We start from the raw sequence: 24,433 nt of genomic DNA, 5'->3' as shown, positions 1-24,433 counted from the left end.
TTTCAGTTATAGGTCAGCTAAGTAAGCTACTGAATGGTAAAATCTAAACATCTATGATTTGAATTTCAAGGTAAGCGCTGAACCTATGTGCAGGTCAGTCATGAGAGTTGGGTTCTCTGGGCAATACTAACCTGAAAAAACTGACAAAGTTGGAAAGCAGAGAAGCAAGTGTTATTCCTCTCATATTAATGTTTAAAAGCACAAGGGAAAGTATACTTAACTTTTGCTGGTTACTTGCTCTACTTATGAACAGTCATAAAACACAAAGTACCAAGGAATACTTCAAGACAATCTCCTCTCAATTATTCTTTTTAAACTATGGATATAAGTTTGCAGAATGAATGCTTACCTAGCAAAATAGCTTTGTTTTCGTTCCTTCTTCTCCTCCTTGGTATCCATAATACACAACCAAAAGTGCAAAGTATTTGGAAAAGTTCTTCTTTTTAATCAATGACTCATAGCCCTGTAATTAAAAAATAAGAAAGCAACTATAAGTGAACAAGTTTATAATGGCCAATGTGAAGAAGAAAGCAGAGTAGAGTTACAGGACCCAAAACAAATGAAAGATAAACTTTAACCAGGAAACACAGTCACATGAGTCCAATACAAAATGTAAATGCTCCCTGGAAGGGGTGGTACAGGGAGGCAAATCACAAAACTACAATTGGAATTAAACCACAAGTCAGAATGTTGATGGAAAACCAATCCAAAGTACTTTCCTCAAAATTAACACTTATTTCAAAATGGACCCAAGAAAATTTATACTGACTTGGGGAATTATAGGCTAACTTTGTAGATGCTACTTACTTTTTAAAATAATAAACTCATAATCACTCTTTCCAATAACTAATAATGAACATGTCTCATAGACAATTATGTGGCATGGCTCTCTTAGGTGTTTGACAAGAATAATAAAAATAAAAATCACTTTGGTGATCTCTTGTATTTTGGATTAACACCCCAGCCAGAACATTCCATTTGAGCAAATGTAGAAACGAAAGGACAAGGATCAGGAAACCACTCTCCTTCCGGGTGTGTTCTCAATTCCCTGCTTCCTCTCTCCACTGATATCCTCACCTATGCTTACTAGCCAAGGTTTCAACCATTAATGAACGCTGTCTCCAACTCCAAATTCCTTATACACCACTCTCATTGTGTCTACCTATTGCCTGCTTCAATCTAAATTTCCTGCAGAAATGTTTACACTCCTGTACCCATCCTTTCACCTTGAAACAAAACCATTTTCACAAATCGAATTTTAGTATTTTTAAGGTGGCAAAGAACATTCATGGATCAAAATTATTTCCTGAATTCATTAAACAATGTAATCCTAATACATAGTGCATGAAAAGTACTGTGATAAGTACCAGAGCTGCAGGATAATGGGACATGATATTTGGTCTAATGGAATTTATTGTCCTGTGAGAGAGACACAGGATTTCAAGGTAATGAGATAAGGGCTGTGCTGGAGGAGACACAGAATGCCACTGGAGTCTCCAGGAGGAACGATTAGCTCAATGGAGACATTCAGCTACGTACATATTTCAAAATACCATGCTGTACATAACAAAAATACGTAATTTTTACCTGTCAACTAAAAAAGCAAACTTTTAAGTCATAATACTCAATGCTACCTTCTCTCACCCACCAAGCTTATGAGTATGGGCTTCCCAACTAAAGATCCAGCTTGATCAAAAGCGGAGAGATACAAGAGTTCCCCATTGCTCCTGTTGAAGCGTGAAGCAAAGGCATGGTGTGAGCTGAAGACAAAGGCTCAGAAAGGAACAGAGCCATAGAAGACCTTGTATGTCTGCTAAGCAGCTAAAACTTAGACATTATCTCCCACTGGCCAACCCTACACTGCAGCTTGTTTGTCATCACTAAATGAGGATGCTGGACCGACAGCAGCACTTGCAAACAGTCACTACCAAATCTGGCAGAGCCAGTTCTGAGATAAAACCAATTTTCTCACCCCTCACACACACACACACACACACACACACACACACACACACACACACACACACACACATATGGAAATCATCAAAGGGTTTCATAGGAGGGATTATGACATAATCATAATATAAAGAATTCAGTTGGTAGGATCAAGAAAGTAGTCTCATGAGAAGTTATAGTAAATTACTTAAGGCTCCAACCTCAGAACCAAGAGACAAGACAGAGAGGTATGAGTGTAAGAAGTATTTAGAAGGCAAATAGATTATTTCATAAAAACAACATAGGAGGAATGAAAACCACCCTCCAAGATTCTGCAGTGACAAGGCAGATTATGACAGCAAAGATACCATGAAATAGCATGAAGAGGACAGACTGGGCAGGGAATAGAGAAGACCAAGATTAGAAATCAGTTGTGAACATGTTATCTTTGTAGTGCTCATTCAAAGTTAAAATTCAGCAGACATTTTATAACATCAAAAATTCAGAAGCCAGGTGTTTGTGGCTCATGCCTGTAATCTTAGCAACCTGGGAGGCTGAGATCTAAGGACTAAGGTTCAAAGCCAGCCTGGGCAAGAGCAGCTGGCTATGAGACTCTTATCTCTAATTAACTACCAGAAAGTGTAGCTATTACTCAAAGTGGTAGAGTACAAACCTTGAGCGAAAGTTACTCAGTAACATTACTCAGGAACTGAGTTCAAGCCCTATGACCAACAAAATAATGATACTAATAACAACAACAATAATAATAATTTGAGAGAATAAGGAGAGCTAGAGAGAAATTAGAAATTATCAGCATATGGTTGTGGTTAGAAAGAAAAGAAAAAAATAACATGATGATGAGATCACTTTGAATGCTTGACAATTACCCATAAGGCCCTGCATAGAAACAATGGAAGACACAGTAACAACACAGCTTGTTCACAAATAATATGGGCTCGGCCCTCAAGGAGTTTATGACCCAGTGGGGAAAAGACACAGCAGATAAACTGTAAGATAGTAACTGGGAGCTGGACAATGAATAATAGTAAAAATCTAGAACACAGGAGGTTCAAATTTAATTGAGATGTGTAATAAAACAAAATTTTCAGGGCGATTAGGGTTTCAATATGTAATGAAGAGAGAGAAAAAGAATTCCATAAAGATGGATTATCTAAAAGAGCAGGGCATAGTCAGACCAGCAAGACAGTGGCTATTGGTACAACCACAGAGATACAGGACTAGAGCTAGAGAACTAGACATAAAGGTTAGCCACAAACCTGTAAGGGGAACAACCATACAATGATTCAGAAACCTTTATTTCTAAGAAGCTGAAACAGAAATGCCAATTCATTTCCCTAATTCAACAGTACTAGCTACACTGGAACTAGCTACACTGAACCCATTTGGGGGCACATTCTTGTCTTTCCACAGAAGGCAATTGAAGTGTCCAGTACCTCAGCATAGACCCTATGGGTGGGAGCAATCGGAGGTAAAGTCATTGAGGAGTCATTGAAGATCTCCAACAGCACTGTATCAATGGAGGAGTAGGAGTAGAAGCCAAGCAAAAGTGAATTGAGGTAGGTAATATTCATTCAAGGGTCTGAGTGATGAAAGAAGAAAAAGGAAAGATCATGGCTGAGTGTCCTCCTCTCCTGAGTCCCATCGTTGTTTGGATGCACTGACCTCCTCAACTCTGGATCAATTAGAAATATCTTTCCCCAAACCTGACATCATTTCCTGTTCCCTCTCTTCCCTAATTCTACTTGACAACACCCCTGACCAATTGTGTACTCTCTCTCTCTCTCCCTCTCTCCTCTTCAGGAACTTATTCCACTTGATATCTATACTTACTGAGAAGTACTTAATAGTGCCTGGTGAAGCAAGGCCTGCTCACTTAGCTTCCTCAACTCTAAGAACAAGTTGCCCTCAAGGCAAACACCCCCATGTTTCATATGCTCCTTGTACTTTCCTAAACACCTGGCACCACACCACTGGTACCACAGTATATAAAAAATCCACATCAAAGCTAAACAAAGAGTTAAATTAAACCAAACTTGGGGATAAAGTCAGTTATAGGACAGACCAATACAAATTGAAGGACTCCTCTGAATGAAGAAGTATCTGAACACACAGGATATAGCCTTTGCCAGACTCTCCCAGATTTCTGAAAGGATTAGAATCCACATCTCTCTGCCCTGCTGTGGGCCAAGTGGTTTGTTTTGAAGTTTCTCTCCTGTGTGATACAAATGATCTGTTTATTAGGTTTCTCCTCATGAATAAAAATGAAGTCATAACAACCTAATTGGATTTTTTTATATTGCAAGCTGAGCCAGAAACTAATGTTTGATTCCAGGAAAAAAATATTGACAGAAAGGAACAAAAGAAAAAAGAGTAAATGATCCAAGAACTGACATCTGGTGCTGCTGTGTCTATTTAGAACTCATCGGGCTTTTTTAAATATATATATTCTTTTAGGTAAATTTTTTAAAGACATGGTAATCTTTCACTTCCTTTCTGTGTAACTTTTTTATTTCCTTAAACAAGACAGATGTAATCCTTACAGCCAGAAACACACCAGTAGATTAAACAGAAGTAGGTAGGTAGAGGGTGCTATAAAAATGATTTGCACAGAACAGAACACCATACAGCAGCCTTCATGCTTCAGTGCAGAACCAAAGCTCTTTAAATCAATTTCTAATGGGAACTACATTTTCCATTGTAAGTGGTTATAATGGGCTCTTAAAAGCCTTCAGTTCATTTAATGTTGACTTTTCCACACATCAATTTACTGTAGACTCATTCAAACAGTAACTTAGAAGAGTTTCCTGCATTGATGGTGTATATAGACCAAAAGGAATTGTATAAGGGAACACAGGATGGATCTGTCTAAACATTTCTTTTTGCAACCTTAAATCAGAATAGTCAATTAAATCTAAATTCAGATAGTTATTGGGCAGCCAGGTAATAGTGTCTCATAAATAATCCTAGTTACTTAGGAGGCCAAGATATGAGAATTGAGGTTTGAAGTTAGTCAAGGTAGACAAATCTAAGAGACCCTTATTTCTAATTAACCAGCATAAGTGAAAATGGAGATATGGCTCAAGGGGTAAGGTGCTAGCCATGAGCCAAAAAGCTGAGCAAGGTCCAGAGTTCAAGCTCTAGTACCAGCACAAAAAAAAAAAAAAAAAAAAAGAAAGAAAGAAAAGGCACATGAGAATGGGCCTCCCCTATAAGACATGCATTTTGCATTAAAATGGAAGTGTTTTCTTTTTGAGAACACAGCACTGTTTAAAGAGAATTTAAGCAGAGAACTATCAGAGACCTCCTTACTGCATCAAACCAGTATGAACTATGCAGAACAAGGAAGGGCCTGAACTCCACAGCTCCCTGAACTTACTTCTAACCTGTCAGGGCTAATCTAGGGTATCTATCAGCTGTTTTCCCAATAACATATTTCCTACAAAACAAATCAATGACAGGAACACACATTGAAGCTTTATTGTTCTAAGTTTGGCCAGTTGCTGAACACACCAAAATGTACCTTTTTAATGCAGACATTTCCTCCTAGAAAAAACACATTTTACCAAAGTGTGACACGTGTTCATTATCTCAAAGCAACAATGTCATCTAAACCAAAAAAAGATAGTCAAATTCCAGTGTTAACTAAGGTCAGAAATTTGAATACTTTAACAAGAAACCTGGAAACAAAGATACAGAACTAAACATAAATGTTAGCCACAAACCTTCCTGCAAAGGGAACAACTAGTAGGTAATGTCACCCAAATACATAATGTGTCACAAAAACTTAAAGTTGCAATGACAAAACTCAAATGTAATGGCAGAGAAAGAGATAGCAAAATGATAACCAAGGAAAGCTACCATAGATGAGATCTATGAATGGTAAAATTAGCAAAGAACTTGATGAGTTAGTCATCTTTTCTCTACTTAGGGTCCTTAACTGGACCTGTAAATAATTAAGCTAAATAATGTGAGTTTAAGTGGACTGTTTTTTTTTTCTAACTGAAGAGATGTGAAAAATTCCATCAAAGTTCCTAGTCTATCTCTGGCCCACTCAGATCAGAACATGTAAAAGGACATGCAAATACATGTGAAATAAAAGAACTGGAAACTGCCAAATCTGTGAGACATGTCATAAGCCTGAAAATGAGCAAATACACTGAAAAGTTTCAACAGAAGTTAAAAGGGGATTGTGGAGCAAATCATATAGATCTCAGCCAAATCTGAGAAATGATCACTGAGTGCAGGTTAGTAAGGACCTAGTATAGAAAACAGTGAATCCTGAGAGCCAGGATATGCTTTGAATACCAACCATCCAGAACAACAAGGCAGATTCCTTTCTGAAACATCTACCATGGACCAAGAATCCCATGGCAAATACAAAGGAAGGACAGCTCAAGAAGAACTGGCAGCTGCAACAACATCCTCAGCTGGTAAAGGAGAAATGGTGAGGGTTCTGATACTGCCAGATACAGAGAATCACAGAATATAGAAGGGGAGCACCTGACTCTACCTTGAAGAAAAAGGAAAGGAGTGTCAGGGACAAATCACAGATGACGCCAGTACTGAGCTATGAAGGTAGAGCAGGCATCTCCAGATGGTGAGTGCAGAAAGGCCAAGCAGTGGGAAGGGAATGTATGGTGTTCATGGAATCCTGGTCTGGTATAGCTGGAGGGGCAGAGCTGGTGGAAGAGAGGATGCTGGCATAATCAACCTACAATGATTGAATAACTTCCTTCTGTGACATAGCTTCTATTCCAGGGGATTGGTTAAAAGAAGGAAGTATAACTGCACTTAAAAGACATTGGGTCAGTTTCTTTTGAGCTGTTTATGGACAAGTTGGAGATCTGCGGGCTGGATGTGTAGTAGATGTTTTCATAATTAGATGGATTAGGAAAATCATTGACCATACCAAAGGGTATGTGCTGACTCACCGACTAACCTCAGCTTGCAGCTGGAGGCCGATCCCAACCTTTGACCTGCCTGGAGGAATGTTAGTAGCAAAATGCAGTATTCTTTCAGAAGCCACTAAATGTGCCCTTCTTGAATGAAAAGATAGACGTCTCCTTAGAACCATTTTGGAAAGATACAGAGCACCCAGGTTAGAATGCTGGGATTTGGAAAGACCCCAAATGTATGCAGAAGGGAGTAAATTATTAGGAAGAAAAATTATTCCATAGGAATCTGGGGTTTTACTGATGAGGGCTTAAGGAAAGAGAGAGGTAGAGCTTAGTGTTCATACAAGTGAAGATGAATTATGGTTTTAGATGTTACTAAGATCCATATATCTAGTGTTATGATTCAACTGTGAACTCCCCCCCCCACACACACACACACAAAACCCACCATAAATGCAATCAACCAGAATTTTAAAAAACGGAATTCCTTGCTAGCACTTTTCAGTATTAGACTGTGTCAGGGTTGCATTTAGATCCAAGTCTCACATTACTGGAGAAATACTGAGTGATAAGGAAAACCAGAACTGTTAAATGACATGCAATTAAATTTTTAGCCAGGTAAGGGTAACTCAAACCTGTACTCCTAACTACTCAAGAGGCTGATATCTGGAGAATTATGCTTTGAGGCTAGCTCTGGCACAGAATTTTGCTACATTGCATTTCAAAAATAACCTGCAAAAAGCAAAGCTAGAGACATGGTGCAAGTGGTAGAGTTCTAGCTAGCAAGTTCAAGGCCACACAAACAAACCTCAGCACAGAAAAAAAAAAAAAAAAACCCTATATTTAGTAAAAAGAATGGATAGATCTTCAAAAGACAAAGGGGTCTCCATTAGACAAGGAGCAGTTCTTAACCTCGTAAAAATCAACACCTTCACCTAAATGGTTTATTATATGGCTTTTATAGTATTGAAATGAAATTCACAGACAGTATAACCTTCTTACACAATTTTATAAATTCAATAGAATGCTCCCCCCAAAAAAATCTGATAACAAGTATTTAAAAAGGTGTAAAATTATTGGGCTTTAAATATGAATGAAGTGTCAAAAAGGATTTTGAAACAGGTATTTCAGTAACTCAATCCTCAGGCACAAATTCATGTAAAGACATGAACTTGTACTTGCTTCTACAGGACCACCTTAGCGATCAGAGAAATGAGATCAGAAACCATTTTACTATATACAACAAGTACAGGAAACTGAAGGCACTGAGGGGTAGCGATGAATAGGGTAGACAGAAACAAATCGGGACTGGTGTGGAATACTGTGATCAAAGCTAGTACTGTAAATAATAACCAAATAAATAATAACCAAACAAACAAATAAATGATCATTTGAAACAAATCTCTTTATTTTTGGTAGACTGTCCTAATAATTGCCATAAGATCCTATAGAAGAAATCGACTTCCTGATTATAAGGGACAGTTCTTTATGTTCTTCATGTTTGCCACACACTGTAGAACATTAGGCACCTCTGCTTCCCCCAAGAAAATACCAGTAAGTGTCCTGCTGTAAACTGTGCTCCCAAAATGTTCTAGGGGATGGGCTGGGTACTCTATCCATTGAGAACCACTATTAAGAGATAAAGTCAAGCTATATGGGTGAACTAATATTTTCCATTAATTACTAAGCTTTTTAATTCAAAAATAAAAATTCAGGGCTGGGAAGGTGGCTCAGTGGTAAAGTGCTTGCCTCATATGCATGAGGTTCGATTCCACAGCACTACATACACAGAAAAAGGCAGAAGTGGTACTGTACCTCAAGCTCTAGAGCACTAGACTTGAGCTGAAGAGCTGAGAGACAGTGCCCAGGCCCAGAGTTCAAGCCCCACGACTGACAAAAAAGAAATTAAAATTCACCAAGGCTGAGATTTTATAAACTCTAATCACCTCTTTTCAATATGGCATGCATTTTCTGAATAACACAGAACCACTTTTGTTACTAAGACAAAGCAACAGTTTAAAACAAGACAGTCCTGGTCAGAATCCAAATTCTACCACCCACAAGATGTACTGTATAGCCTTGGGCAAGTTGCCCAATTTCTCTAGCCCTTATCTGGAAGAGAACTGTAATAGAGATTGCATGTGTCTAACAGGTGGCTCTCAAGAAATGTCTCTGGAATCTGGTACACTGTGAAACTGAAAATCCTATTATCTTATTCATTCATTTCAGTGAATTCCAATATTTCATGAAATATCACTTTCAACAATGTCTGAAGAACTGGATTCAAATTTGTCCCAAATAGGAAAAACCATATAGAGCCGGGTGCCAGTGGCTCAAGCCTGTAAGCCTAGCTACACAGGAGGCTGAGATCTGAGGATCATGGTTCAACACCAGCCCAGGCAGGAAAGTCCTTGTGACTCTTATCTCCAATAAAACCACTAGAAAACCAGAAGTGGTGCTATAGCTCAAGCAGTAGAGCACTCACCTTGAGCTGAAGAGCGCAGGGATAGTGCCCAAGCCCAGAGTTCAAGCCCCATGACTGACAAAAAAACAAAAACTCTAGATTTGAATAGTAACAATATGCTCCCAAGGTTTTGTCCCATGGCAAGAAGTTAATATTCTCAGTCTTTGCAGATAATATGAAGTTCAGAAAGATTAAACAACTTATTCAAGGTCAAACTACCACAACAGTCAGACCCAGACTGATCAGCTCATGTCTGATCCTAAAGAGAGAACCTCTAATGTGAAGACCTCTGCAGTAATAAGCCTGTTAGAGATTTTCACATCAACTTCCTGGTTCTTCCTGGATTTCACCACAGCTAAACCCAACAAGGGGCTGAACAGCAATCTTCTGGCCAATTGTCCTTGAGGATGTGAATGCTGATCTGTTTTCCTGTTACTTATAGCTGCATATTTCTAAATGTACTGCAGTGAATTTGTCATCAAATATATCTTGCTGAGATTAGATGAAGAGCTATATGGAAAGTCGCTTTCATAATAATTCATTAAATTAATTACCTCTTCAATGTTAAGAACAGAAGTAATGAAATGTCTTCGATTATGCTAGCAGTATTTCTCTTTAGCAGCTGGAAAATTCCTTTGTATTGTTCCAAAATGTAATTGTCTGCCAATCTAATTATTTCTCCACAGAAAACAGATCGGTAAATATAGAAAATCAGAATGTGCAATATTGATCTTTTTTAAAAAATTGATTTTAAACTACAAAAGTCATTTTTAAGCACTAGGATTATAGCTCTTTTTTAGAACAAAAAAGTATGGTCCTACAAAAATTCTATAAATTGTTTTAATATGTTAAATGTATCATCTGACACTCAGAAGATACAAGTCAGGCTTAGCTACTTTCTTTTTGGGTTTTTTTTTAGGCTTAGCTACTTTCTATCTGCACACATAGGATAGCAGGATAAATCTGCACTAAGTCATGAAATTATTACAGGTACTGAGAGCAGAAAGGAGTGTATTGTGCTGACTTCAGCTCCTAACCCTAAGAGAAAACTTCCTTTAACTTATCATCAGTCACTAATACCTCTTGAATGCACATAATTGGCCCTCATGCGAGAAGTGGGAAAAAAAAATCACCCACAATGGTATTTTCCTCTACTGATTCTCCAAGATTTGATCATATTAGATTATCTCCAAGATAAATCTAAAGGTGATAAGGCCTAAATATCAATTAATAAGCAGGTGAAATGCAGAATTTTATCCTCAGTTCTGGAATTCTTTATTTACTATAATAACTTTCATTACTTTATTATGACTGATTTCCTAAAATCACAGACATTTTCTAGCCCAGCCCCAAAAGAAATAAGCTTCACCATCTTCTGCAGTCACTGCACTGTTAGAGAACTCTACAAACTTTGCAGAGAATGGGTGCTAATGTGCACTGCTAGCTGGTGCCCAATGCACAGAGCCAGTGCCACCACCCAGCATAGGTCCTTGTCTTAAACCATGCCACAACTCTTTCTATTCCAGAAGTAAGTATGAATAATGTTACTACTATTACTGTCACTGCTGCTACTACGATTACCGTTACTGCTATATTATTATTACTGCTTGGTGTGATGGTAGCGATGATGGGTCTAAATCAAAAGTTAACTGATGAAAGAAATAAACCACAATACACTTTAATGGCTAAACTGTTCAAATAAATGCCTTTCTAAAAGGAAAACCCATATAACATATGATCTGTAAACATTAGTTTACAAAAATTAAATGTAACTTCTAAGACCATCAATAAGTGGTTCACCTAAACGGGTAAACTGTCAATTCATAAAGGAAAAGGCAGCGTGCTTCTTTGCTCTTTGTGGATAAGGTCTGCAATCAAATGGATTTTCAAAATACAGTGGCATACTCTTAGAAAACTGTAAAAGAAAAAATAAAGAAGGAGCTTTCTTCTTAATGTGCTTCCTGCATATTTATTTGCAGGAAGCATGTAAGCAGCAAAACCCAAAAGGAAACGATTTAATGCACGTAACACATTTATCAGTCATTTCTTCCATTTAGTGAGCGTTTATTAAATAATCAATTTTATGCCAGGCACTAAATTATTTATGTAAACTCTCTACATACAGAAAGGGCTCAATATTCCTAAATAAACTTCCATTTTGGAAAAGGGATGCAAGAATTACATAAAACAAAACAATCAGGGGAAATAATATGAAAATTCAAACCAAATGAGATGCATCACATACAGCGCAAACTCAATGGAAAGTTAAGAAGAGGATCAGGTTGTTCAGAAAGGTCTCAGAAGGATGGCTCCCAAGCAACCATTTGTGGTTCTATGTCAATAATGCTATTCAAATCAACAATTACATTTGTAAACTGCCAATGATTTTATCCTGTTTTTTCCTGTATCAGAACGCACTCGCGAGAACAGAAACTCTCCTGGCTTCTGTCTCAGCCGCTTTGAGTGACAACAGAGAGGCACTCTTTGCTTTGCTCAGCAAAGTATAAATTGTGATAACTACACTAATGTGGGCTCCAAAACAAGTGTCTGTCTACAAGGCATGGAATATGCCAAGTGTGACTATAAACCAGAAACGTGAAGTACTCTGAGCTCTTCTTGAAGAAAATTGGGTATTCAACTATAATTTTTCAGGAGGCTAGGACAAAAAGTTAAGATTCTTTTTCTTAAACATTGCTTGATATAGAAGTTTTTATAGCACCAGAAAGAAAAATGGCTCTTTGGTCACACTAGGTTACTACTGTTTACAACTATGTATGCCATCACCACCACAACAAAATTAGAATTAAACAATAATCCTTGCCTTGGCTATGTAATTTCAGAGCTTTGCCCTAGAACAACGACTATGCCTGCATCCTCATCCAATGTGCTATGGGACTTGTTTTGTTCAATAGACCATGAACATTTTTAGTGTTACACATTTTGACACGAGGCACTAAGAGATAGTGGACATTTGCTTCTCTCTGTCAGAAGAGTCTGCTCTTGATAGCTGCCTTCCCTTCTCCAGCTTGGCTCCCAGCCTCAGCCTTGCTGCTAGAGTCCAGCTCAGCCCTGCCCAGTACAACACTGCCAAACCCAGCCAGGAGCAGCCAAACCACAGACAACCTGCAGGTCCATGAACATGAGATGAATATTTGTGGATTTAAGCCACTGAGGTTTGGAAGCTATTATACAGCAAGAGAAAAACAAAAAGACTTAAGTACATGCTTAGGAACATCTGGATCCACAAGTAACTTTATGGGGATTTTTCAACTACAAGAATTAAAACTACATTAAAGCACATAATACTATCTAAATCCTCCAACACCAAGGCCTAGAGTCAGAAGCAGCCAGCAGACAGTCCAAGAAGCTTCCTTTCTTTCCACTTGTCATTGACCCCATAGCTAATCTAATCTATCTCGTGCTGTGTTGGCATATTTATCTATAGACTTTAATGTTATTTCTTGCTTATGAGTTAAATTGTGTTACTCCAAAAAACATAGGTTAAAGTCATCATGAGGAGTAACTCCCAGAATGTGGCTTTATTTGGGTACTTGTAGCAAATGGAATCAACTCAGATGAGGTCATACTGGAATGTGTCGGTCCCTAACCCAAGATGATGTTCACACAGAGGTACACGCAGAGAGAATGCTAGGTGAAGACTAATAACATGATATACCAGCAAGTCATGAACACCACACACTGCCAACAAAGCAGAGGAAACTGGGCTGGGAGGAGTTCCTCTAGAGGTTTCAGAGGAATCACAGCCTACTTTTAACTTTGGACAGAGTCCCTGTAACTGTGAGATAATAAATTCATATATATTGTTTTCAGCTGCATAAACCCCTGCCCCCCTTTGGAAAGCACTAGTCAAGACTATGTGAAAACATGTCCTGAGTTTCAGTCCTTTCTAGGAAATGCAAGATCTATGAAATTCTAACATACTTATGAATGTCTGACACATTCATGAAATTGTTTAGCTCAAACAAACAACTCTGATGACAGAGTTGTCCTTCGACTAGGATTCACTTGTGTATTACTAGACTCACCACAAGGGTACTTGTTAACTGTGGTGTTTTCTGTAGTTTTTAGATTTTAGGAAGGAAAAATCTATTATCAGATCTTCAGGCTAATCTCTCTAAGACAGGACAAATGATGTAACATTCTAATCTTGAAAATAAATAAAGAGAAGTCTGTGAAAAGAAGATAAAACTAAAAACCTATACTACTAAGAATGCCAACAAAATGTTCTGTTTTTCTGTTTTATGAGCATTATAGATAATGCTATTCTAGAAAAACAAAGGACATATATTAACATGAAACACCACCTATATAAGCTTACCAAAGGAACTAAGCAATAAAGCAAGTCAATGTTAGTTCATTTATTAGAATAGATATCTTAGTGTTCATGAAATTAAGTTATCAATAGTGTTCCATAAAATTAAGTTATCAAGTGGTATGGAAGACTGACCTTAAAGGAAGAAATGTAGGAGTTAATTTCAGATAGGAAGGGAAGCAGAAAGAAGCAGAAATTGCTCTCCCGTTCATACAAGAAAGTACAAATCCCACTCGTGGAGGATTATAAAGAATGCTAATTTCCCTAGAGTGCCAACTTCAAGCAGGATGGGTGTGGGAGACACTGATAAATGTGGAGAGGATCTGGTCCCATCACTGCCTAAGCAGTTTTCTCTGAGAAAGGTGCCAACACTGAAAGCTCACAGACTGTCTCCCTCAGGCTACTTCATTCTTCAAGAGGGACTGAGGAAGTAGCTCCATAGTAGAGGCTAGCCTCTACTATTGGGTTCCTTCCGTCGCCCTCCCCTCAACCCCCAGATAGACAAACACACAGACAGACACACACACAGACACACACACAGACATACACACACACACACACACACACAGAGTTTAAGACAAATCTATACATAAAGCAAGTTTGATGCAATAAAATGCCCAGCAGATGATATGTGGGTGAAGAAAGTGTGGAAGTGAGAGTTTAGCAGCTCTGAAATGAGGAAGAGAAAGTAAAACACTTCAGCACATGCTTAAGGCAAATCAAGAATAGAATAATTCAATGATACATAATTTGCAAAAATTTTAACAAACACCACTGTAATATATGAATAAAAAGATGTGAAAATATACAAATCATCTCTGTGTTGCCGTCAACTGGAAAACAGTCACTTTTTGTTTTTTCTACTATGCAGACAAACACCTTAAAGACAGATTATGATCCCTGCTCATTACCCTACCAGGTGCCCTATTAAGATCAGGGACTTACTGCTGAATGTTCAGTTTGATATTTAACTCTATTATGAACATCTCCCATGTAGTTAAATATTTTTTCAAACCGCTTTTTTTTTTTTCCAGCAGAAAGAGGTTTGAACTCAGGAATCTGTACTTGCTAAGCACATGGCCTACCACCTGAGCTATGGTCCTAGCCTTTTTGCTTTAGTTTTTCAGATGGAGTCTTAAACTTTGGTCTGTTGCCTGACCTCTGACTATAATCTTCCTACCTACAATTCCCAACTCTCAAAGCTGGGACTACATACATGCCCCACCATAACGTTTTCAAGTTTGTTGAAAAGGAGATCTCTGTAACTTTTTGCTAATCTTCATAAATATCTGAAACTATAGGGATATGTATTACCATGTCTGCTTCAAAATTATCTTAATGGATAAATATTTTACCATATATATGCACAATAATTTTAAAAATGGCTCAATTATTATTTTTTTTGCCAGTCCTGGGGCTTGAACCAGGACCTGGGCGCTGTCCCTCAGCTCTTCAGCTCAAGGCTAGCGCTCTATCATTCCCGCTACAGTGCCTCTTCCGGCTTTTTCGCTTATGTAGTTCTGAGGAATCGAACCCAGGGCTTCATGCATGCAAGGCAAGCGCTCTACCACTGAGCCACCTTCCCAGCCCTCAACTATTATTTTTAATAATATTTACAATAATACCCATGAAAATAACTGACACAGAATTGCTTACTCTATGCTAAGTAGACTTCCAAGTATTTTATTTAATGCAATTTACGTAACGCTTTGTAGGTATAGGAGATAGGTCTTACTGTCTTCATTTGACAAAGGATAAAAATCCTCCAAGTATGGAGAAATCAGTTTTCCTAAGTCATTATTTATTTAAGTGGTAAATACTGTCTTGGAATTCCATGCTAGGTAACTAAGTTGAGCATCCTTGCTCTTAACCCTTATGCCTCACAGAGATAAGTTGCTCAGTGCTGAACATCAGCTTCATCTCTGTTTCCCTAGGATATAGTCAGAACAAAATCATTGGTGCCAAGGGAATCTATGAGCCAAACTGCCTTCCATCTAAAACACAATAACATACCCTCTGACCATCTGTGGGATCTGACACCACCTCACCCTTGCCAGAATTGTTACTAACTTTTTAAATCTGATTATAATAATCTGCATTTCCTTGATGCAATACAGTCAATATTTTGTCATGTCTTGGCTATCTAAAACTCGTTTTGTGAATTTTTCCAGTGAAAGTAGGGCAGGTGCTGGTGGCTCATGCGTATAATTCTAACTATTCAGGAGGCTAAGATCTGAGGATTGTGATTAAAGCCAGTTTGGCCAGGAAAAGTCCATGATACTTATCTCCAATTAAGCCCCCAAAGAGCTGGAAGTGGACTGTGGTTCAAATGGTAGAATGCTAGCCTTGAGCAAAAAAGTTCAGGGTTAGTGCACAGGCCATGAGTTCAAAACCCAGGACTGGCATTGGAAAAAAAAAAAAGGCAATCAATTTGAAATTATTTCAGAAGGCTCTGTGATTTAAAATACTAAAGTGTACTACTGACTATCTGTTCCAGTAGGATCTGGACATGGGCAATATCTCAAGGCAATCATCAGAACTAGAGACAAGGGCTCAATTGAGACCATGGAACTGAGCAGGCCCCAGTTCCAATCACCTGAAATTGTGATTATAACATCCTGTACAGGCTACCCTGACCCAATGTCTAGAATTTGTATCTCTACTGTTGAAGGAGCACTCAATTCCTAGTATCAAGTTGGTAGATCTCATGTTTGTACAGTGAGAACAGAATCACAAAAGAGGGATGAACCTACAGAGCTAGCTCATGGTTTATCCCTGCTGTGATCACAAGTGTTATTAGCATCAACTAGTTACAAGATGTTTATTTCATTTTGACATGTTCCACGTATGTACACAATGTATCTTGATCAGACTCGCCCCTTCCATCACTCTCCCTCCCCAACTAATCTCCACAAGCATCATTACTCCATTTTTTATACATACACAACATATTGACTCTCTCCCTACTCAACCTCCCCCTTCCCACAGACACACTAGACAGGACACTGTTTCGTGTTTTTAAATGTTGCACACATACAGAGATATGTATGCCAGTATATATGTATATACACATACACACATATATATGCCTGTACATATACACACACACACAATGTATGCCTATATATGTATATACACATATGCCTGTATATATGTATATACACATACACATATGTATGCCTGTATATATGTATATACACACACAGGGGGATGCTGGTACAGGGGGGCTTGAACCTCTAGCTTGTTTGGCTCTCTTGCTCATGACTGGACTTATGCCTCCAGTCCAGCATTTTACCAGCTATTTTCCAGATGCAGCCTGTCTAAGCTTGCTTCAAACTGTGACCTTCTTGATCCTAGCCAAGGGGAGATATCTATATAGATAGCTGAATAACTAGCATTACAGGTGTGAGCTACTGGTGCCCCGCTCATACACTGTATTTAAATCAGATTGACATGACACCCTCAGTTACTCTCACTTTCCTATCCTCCCTATCCTTAGTGTTCAGTATCTTTTAGTGAGTTTCACTTTGCTATCTTCATAGATGCAACTGTATTTTGGCTTTGTTCACCCTCTATTACTCTCTCCACATCCACTCAAACTCCTTCAAAGAGTTATACATGTGTGCTATTTCTGTTGTGTGAGACATACCTGCTTAGTGATGGGAATATCTGGTTTGTCAGGAACTTCATCTACCAAATCCTTACTCATGGAGCCTTCCACTATGAGTTCATAGAATCTCAACTAAGGGAGTTCCTTAGAGGTGACACTAGCATTCAGTGTGGCTTGCAAACAAAAACTGGTGGAGTACAAAGTATTCAAGTAGAAGGAAGAGATGCATGCTGTAATTCTAGCTACTCAGGAGGCTGAGATCTAACAATGGAGGTTTCAATCCAGCCTTGGCAGAAAAATCCAAGAGATTCTTATCTCCAATTAACCAGCAAAAAGCCAAAAGTACAAGCATGACTCCAGTGGCAGCACACCAGTTTTGAGCAAAAAAAAAGAAGAAAAAGCCAAGTGAGAACACAAGGCCTTGAATTCAAGCCTGGTATCAGTGAGCATGCACGCATGTGTGTGCACACACAGAAACATAAAAGACCAAGAATAAGTACACATGTACAGGAAGAATCAATCAGCTTTAACAGAGGTTGTGGTCCAAAGATGAGGCAGATGACAGGTGTGGTAAGTGGTGACATCTTGAACCTTTTTCAGACCTCTAAAATGTCCATGAAATGGAAGGAGGAGGTTGGCGAACAATCACTGTGGTCAAGCCACAGCAGGGAAGGGCCAGGGACAGGAGCTGCGTCTCTCAGAACCCAAGAGAGCAGAAAAAGATGCATGTAGGACAGCCAGCAACAGCCTAGAAGACTAGAAGTGGGGAGTCCAGAAGGAGGCTGGCTGAAATCTAGGTGAAAGCATGGTGTGGAGTGTCTTCCTAAACCTCTGAGGAGCCAGACAAAGGCAGTGCAAGTGGATGACTGAAATAGGGAAGTAAAAAAGGACTAGGTTCTGGGCTCACATTTCCCTGTAGATGCATAAAATGTCAGAGAACATCCTCAGTTGCCTGAGAGCATTGGCTACCTGGGGGTAGGCAAGCAAGCGGCTGGTAGGAAAGGATGAGAGGCAGTTTTTTTATGGTATCCTCATTTATACCTTTTAAGCAGTGGGGAAATACTGCCCATTCTAAAAAGTACACATTAGAGAGCAATAAAGGAGATCAGAAGGAGAAGCTTCTATGTGACAACCTGCCCACTTCTCCTCAAATTCCCTTTATGTCTAAAGTTGTACTTTTTAATTCAGATTATTTTTAAGTCAAAGATTCCCAGAGTACACCAATGACTAAATGTCAAGAATGATTAGGCTCTCTGTTGACATGGGTAAGCATACCAAACTTAATTTGGTGTCACACAGTGGTAAAGAACTATTTACCTGGCAAAACTGAACCAATTGAATTAATATAGTTGTTAAAGCAGCAGAACAAAGCGTGCCTGGCCAAGTAACTCTGAAGCTAAATAGTTTGAACACTATGGCAAATAAAAGAGAATCAGAGCTGCTATCTAATTTATTAAAACAAGAACAAGAGCCAGAAAACAATGGCTCACACCTATAATCCCAGCTACTCAGGAGACAGAGATTTGGAAGATCACAGTATGAGGTCAGTCTGAGCAAAACATTAGCAAGACCCCATCTCAACAAATAAAGTTGGTATGATGGTCCATGCCTATAATACTAGCTAGGTAAGAGGACTGCACCTCTTACCTAGGCCAGCCCAGCCAAAAAGCATGAGATATTGTCTGAAAATACAACAAAGCAAAAATGTACTCATTACCTACTCATGTAACTATAACCCCTTCTCTACAGTATTTTTACAATAAAAGGGGGGGCGTGGCTAGAGGAATAGTTCAAGAGATAGAGTGCTTGTCTAGCAAGTTTGAAGCCCTGAATTTAAACCTCAATACCACCAAAAAAATAAAAACAAAGATGAATCATAGGACTTATTGATGTGAAGGTCAACAGGGCAATTGAGTGTGGTGAGCAGAAAACTAGTTTAGATTAACCCTTTTACTAAAAGCAACTATTTAAGAATTATACAGAAGCTCCTGTTTAGCTAGGTACTACAGAAACAAGTGACTTAAGTTGAATATCTTTATCAACTTCCAGCTAGCAAGTGAGCAGAAAATTAACAGTTTTAAAAAAAATCAACCCTTGTACAGGTAACCAATGATAACTAAAAAATATGAAAACAAAACAATGGAATTTAGTTTTCAAGATCCTTTTCAGCTATTTCAAAATGTCTGTTCAGCTCTACACATACAAGCTTCTAATGTACTTGTTCAAAACTTGCTTAACATAACTAATGAGAGATTGTTCAATAAAATCATAGATCAATTCTGTAATGTTTCCATTTATTTGATTTTATGTTTTCTATTCTCTTGTTCTACAAAGGATGAGTCATCTTCAAATAGTATAATTCAGTAAAATGAAGAAGATCAGATAAATACCAGAACTGAGAAAAGTAAGGTAAAACAAAAACTAAAGAACAAGGAAAAAGTAAGAACACTGATATTAGGTTATGGAGTTGTCTTTGTTTTTAACACGGTTCTTATAACTGAGTTGCAAGTTTGACTCTTCATTTCCTACTTTCCAAAATAGAAAGGGAAATGGGTGGGAGGGGAAAGAGAGAATGCTGAAAGGGGTAATGTTGGTCAAGACACATTGTATTCATAAGCTGCTTTCTTGAATGACAAAAAAAAAATCCATGTAAAAAAAGAAATGTAATCCGTTATCTGGCTGCCAGATTGCATGATGGGGAAAAATAGACATTTATAAATTGTTCCTAAGAAGTATGTGTTTTACTCCTTGGCATCTGGAATGAAACAGATTTTCTGGCATGGACTCAAACCAGAGTTATATGTACAAAGGAACATGGTCTGAATTGCATGCGAAAAGATGTAACAGTACGGCTTCTTTTGCTATATTAACAGAATCCTCCAATGTAAAAAACAATGGGTGCAAAGTGAAGATAACCAGGTGGGTGTTCCTGTAATCCCAGCTACTCAGATGGCTGAGATCTGAAGATCAAGGTTTGAAGTCAGCCAGGGCAGGGAAGTCTGTGAGGTTTATCTCCAATTGACTGGGGGGAAAAGCCAGTAGAAGAGGTGTGGTTCAAGTGGTAGATCACAGCTTTGAGTGGAGAAGCTGAGTAAGAAGCTCTGCTGTGTTCAAGGTAGCAGCATAAAGCATGGCTGTGGTTTAGCTATCCTCTATTAGAGGATCAAAGTTACTCCTGATCAAAGTTACAGACAATGCACATTCTCTAGCATATGCAGGCATAAAGGATTTTTCACCTGATCAGGGGGAACCAGTATACTACAACTATTCTTCAACCATAAGTGTACTTCTGTGTAGTTTTTTCCACAACCCATAGCAATTTTGATTGCAGGATATGTAAACTGAAAGGATCCTGTTCAGAGAAAACTTTTTGCTGAAATTTTAAAAGGACAAAAATGAGATTTAGCAAAGATAGGAGACCGGTTTCTAAAATAAACACTTGAGGAAAATGCAGAAATGGCATAGAGAAATTCAGGGGTTAGACATGGTGCTTTGGGAGGTGGGGCTGATGGTAAGTTACAAAGATCTAGGAAGCACAGAGCATTTGTCTGCTGGACTCTCAAGAAAAGAAAAAAGATACTGCCTCTTCCATTGGGTACTTAGGAAAGAGTCTTGTTTGACTGTGATTCCAAAGCCCAGAGTTACAACACATTGTTAAGTACTCAAGTTATATTGGTTAAACAAACAGTTTTTATAAGTAACAAAGTAAAAAATGCATTATAACCACAGGAGACTGTTCTTTTTAAAATTAAATCAATTATCTGCTCAGTACCCTATATTACAAATAAAGATTTGCAAAATGTCATTTTTTTGTCATATGGCAGAACTGGCTTTGTTTTAACAAAGCATAGCAAATTAGATTTTCGCTACTAAGTGCCTTCCTGAGGATCCCCTATTCTTACTAGCTTTAACATAAAAGTATTATTTCCTCTCTTATTTGGAAGAATCTAACAAGGTTAGAGAAGCAATATTAGTAAACTCTGATTTACCATACTGTGTGAAAATAAGTTTGGGGGTAAATATGTAGTGAAGATGCTAAGATGTACTAAAATGACAAAGAGAAAATAAAATGAGACCACTCTCGGATAATTGTGTTAGGCAGAGACTGAAAAGAATTTAATGGTAACCCATAAAATTTATGAGCTAGGAAAACACAAACAAAATCAACACAGGAAATAGCACAGTGCAAGGACAAAACAAATAAAATGTGATAGTTATCCTTGCTATTTTTTTTGCTGTGTTTCAAAATAACATTTTAAAGCAGAGAGGCAATGGATCTTCCAAACACTTCATTTCACAATCAGCCTGGCTGTCAAACCTGTTAACTGATAACACTTATAATACTGATGAAAACAGCTAAAATTTTACATCTAGGATTACAGATGTGGCTCAGTGGTAAAGAATTTGTCATGCACCATGGGTCCAATCCTCAAATAAAAAATGTACCACTATCCATATTATGTATGTCTACCTCTTTAGGAATCCCAGAGACTTCTAAATGTTTTATTTTCTGTTTCCCTTCAGTAAAGTGCATTACAATTAGATCAAACCACAACTCATTCTGAAACAAGTTAATATCCTACTTATTAACTAAATTATGGTTCCCTCTGAATAACTTACGAGTTTTCTTTAAAATGTAAATTATATATTTTTGTTTTTTCTTAGCCTAGGCTCATTTATTAATTTGTTCATTCTACAAATATCTTTCCATATCAGAGATGCTAAGAACATAATGGAAAACAACACAGACAATTGTGTTAGGTAAATTTGGAGGTAATAATCTTGTATGACCAATTCCAGACATACATTCTTTTACATAACTAACATGTCCCCATGTACTGTTTAAATTGGGTTTGAGGGTTTTAACTGAAACAAGCTTTAGTACTGAGTCAGGAAATTTGGGGACATGAACCTAAGAGAGAGGAAGTGCTTCCTCTATTTAATAATGCATCACAGGATAGCATGTGGTCCTAAAAATGTCCGATTTCAAATAACCTAGTAAGCCTATATACATAAAGAAGTGATTCCTTAAATCCAGATACATTTTGCTTGTCCCAGAACAAAAATATACTGATTCTAAATTTTTTGATGAAGCTCAAAACACAGTTCTTTCATTCAACAACATACGTAAGAAGCATCTATTAGAGACCAGATAGGGGATTACAGGATAGAGGAGAGAGAAAAAGCAAACAAACAAAAAACTTAGATTCCCTCCTCTTGGTGAGAATTTATATTTGATTCAGTTTGTCAAATTTCTACACCTAAATATTTGGATATAAAATTGGAGCTTCCAATGACCCATTTTCCTAAAGTCTAAAAACGGGACTCCTTCATATAAATTAAAAATATAATAACAAAACGATAGCCTGGGAAGACATTATTTTGCTGCAAGCTCTAATATATGAATTTTACATCTAAGAGCGGAGGCCAATGGCTCATGCCTGTAAGCCTAGCTACTCAGAAGACTGAGCTCTGAGAATCAAGGTTTGAAGCCAGCCGTGGCAGGAAAATCGATTAGATGCTCATCTCCCATTAACCATCAAAAAGCTGGAAATGAAACTCTGGCTCAAGTGGCAGAGTGCTAGCCTTGAGAGGAAAAGCTAAGGTACACCTCTCAGGCCCGGAATTCAAGCCCTGGTGCAAGCACCATTTAAAAAAAAAAAAGAGGGGTGGGGTACAGAGTAGGGTGGAGGGAAGCCAAGAGAGAAAGGAGGGAGGGAGGAAGGGAGGAGAGAAAGAACAGGAATTTTGCATCAAGAGAAGGAAAACAGTCACCACCCATTTCTATGTATTAGCGTACATAACACTGAATTCTTCAATTAGAGTCTTGTATGACTGCGATTCCAAAGCTATTTCTCAGATACAAGCCCTGACCGGGAGTTGGAAGTTCGGCTGAGCACAAGGCTGCCTCTGCCGGCAGAGCCACTGCTTCCTGGCAGCCGAATCTCAACTCTGACACCTGTATCAAACTTGTCACTCATTAAACCCATCCCTTCAAGATAAGCAGGAGGCTTATCCTAAATCCGCCGCGCAGGAATACCCTGACCTCATCCACCTCCAGAAGAAGAAGAAGGAAAAAAAAAATCAAACAGCTGGCTTTTGCTGAGGACCTTCCCCAAACCGCCCCAGAGGGTGGACGGTGAGAGTCCATTTTACCACCCAACCAGCTGTGAAATTGACCAATAAACCCACCACCACTTCCACAAAGCCCTCTCACACAACCCCTGGCTCGCCTACGTGTTTTGGCTAAAAAGACAGGAAGAAGACATCTGCCAATCCACTTTCGTTGTTGTTGTGGTTGTTTAATGCAATGACATTTTTCTACCTGTGCTACTGACAAATCCAAAGGTCTTCTCCTCTCTCCCACCCCCACCTACTCTCCTCCCCCCCCCGCCCCCGCCCGCGCCCCACGGATCCCCAGGGTCCAGCTCTCGCGCGCCCCCGTCCCCACCTCAAGAGCTCCAGAAGAGGGATTCAGGTTAATCAAGGGGCTGCACCCAGCGCCATTTGCACACCTCAGGGCACTCCACCCAGCCCTGGCTGGAGGCAAGTTTGGCGCGTCCTGGCCCTTACCCCCAGCCTCTCCCCAGCCGCAGCATCCGCTGCCCGGGGCCGCCCGGGCCCGGCCCCGCCTCACCCACCTACCTACAGGGCGGGGGCGCCAGCTCTGCGGGTCCCGGAGGAGGGGGTCGCGCGCGCGCATCCTCGAGAGCGGGGGCCTGTGCCGCGGGGCGCACGGGAGCGCATCCTCCGGGGTGGGCGGAAGGAGGGGTCGGGAGGACCGCGCGCTGACGCGAGCCAGAGAAAGAGGAGGAGGAGGAAGGCACACCGGGCGCGTGCCCGCGGAGCCGCAGCTCTGCGCCGGTGGGAGCCGCGGCCGCGGGGAGCCGCCGGGCCTTTCCCACGCGCGCGCGCGGCGCCTCACCGTCCCTGCGGCCGCGCCCGCGCTCACAGCCTCGGCCGCGACCAGCTCCGGGCCCGCGCCGGGGACGGGGAGGTGCGGGCGGCGCGACGCGGGGCCGACGCCCACTCCTAGCTCCGCCCGTCCCGCGGTACGCTGTGCGCCCCTCCGCGGTGGCGAGGGCCGTGCAGCCTGGCCACTGGGCTTGGTGGCTCGCCCTGCGGCTGCGGCTGCGACATCTTCCCTTCCTCTGCGACCTCCGCCCGGGAGGAAG

At 39.6% G+C, this 24,433-nt stretch overlaps 1 protein-coding gene across 4 annotated transcripts in view; it reads right to left on the bottom strand.

Moving 5' to 3' along the window:
* Ncoa7 (nuclear receptor coactivator 7) overlaps positions 1–24,003 on the bottom strand; it is a 116,515-nt gene extending 92,512 nt beyond the window's left edge. The window contains exons 1-2 of one of the 4 annotated variants that reach the window (XM_042685313.1): positions 23,904–24,003; positions 350–463 (exon numbers count right to left, since the gene is read on the bottom strand). In XM_042685313.1, the coding sequence (XP_042541247.1) occupies positions 350–399 (50 nt within the window). In that variant the 5' untranslated portion in view covers positions 400–463; positions 23,904–24,003. Of the gene's footprint in view, positions 1–349; positions 552–23,709; positions 23,808–23,903 lie in introns of those variants that run through there. The other 3 variants (XM_042685398.1, XM_042685471.1, XM_042685535.1) reach the window with 3 other exon arrangements.
* Between the last annotated feature and the right edge of the window lie 430 nt (positions 24,004–24,433).

This window comes from Dipodomys spectabilis, unplaced genomic scaffold (genome assembly GCF_019054845.1).
Source record: "Dipodomys spectabilis isolate Male_0828 unplaced genomic scaffold, ASM1905484v1 ptg000001l, whole genome shotgun sequence".
Taxonomy (NCBI): Eukaryota; Metazoa; Chordata; class Mammalia; order Rodentia; family Heteromyidae; genus Dipodomys; species Dipodomys spectabilis.
This window is presented reverse-complemented; position numbering and strand designations above follow the sequence as displayed.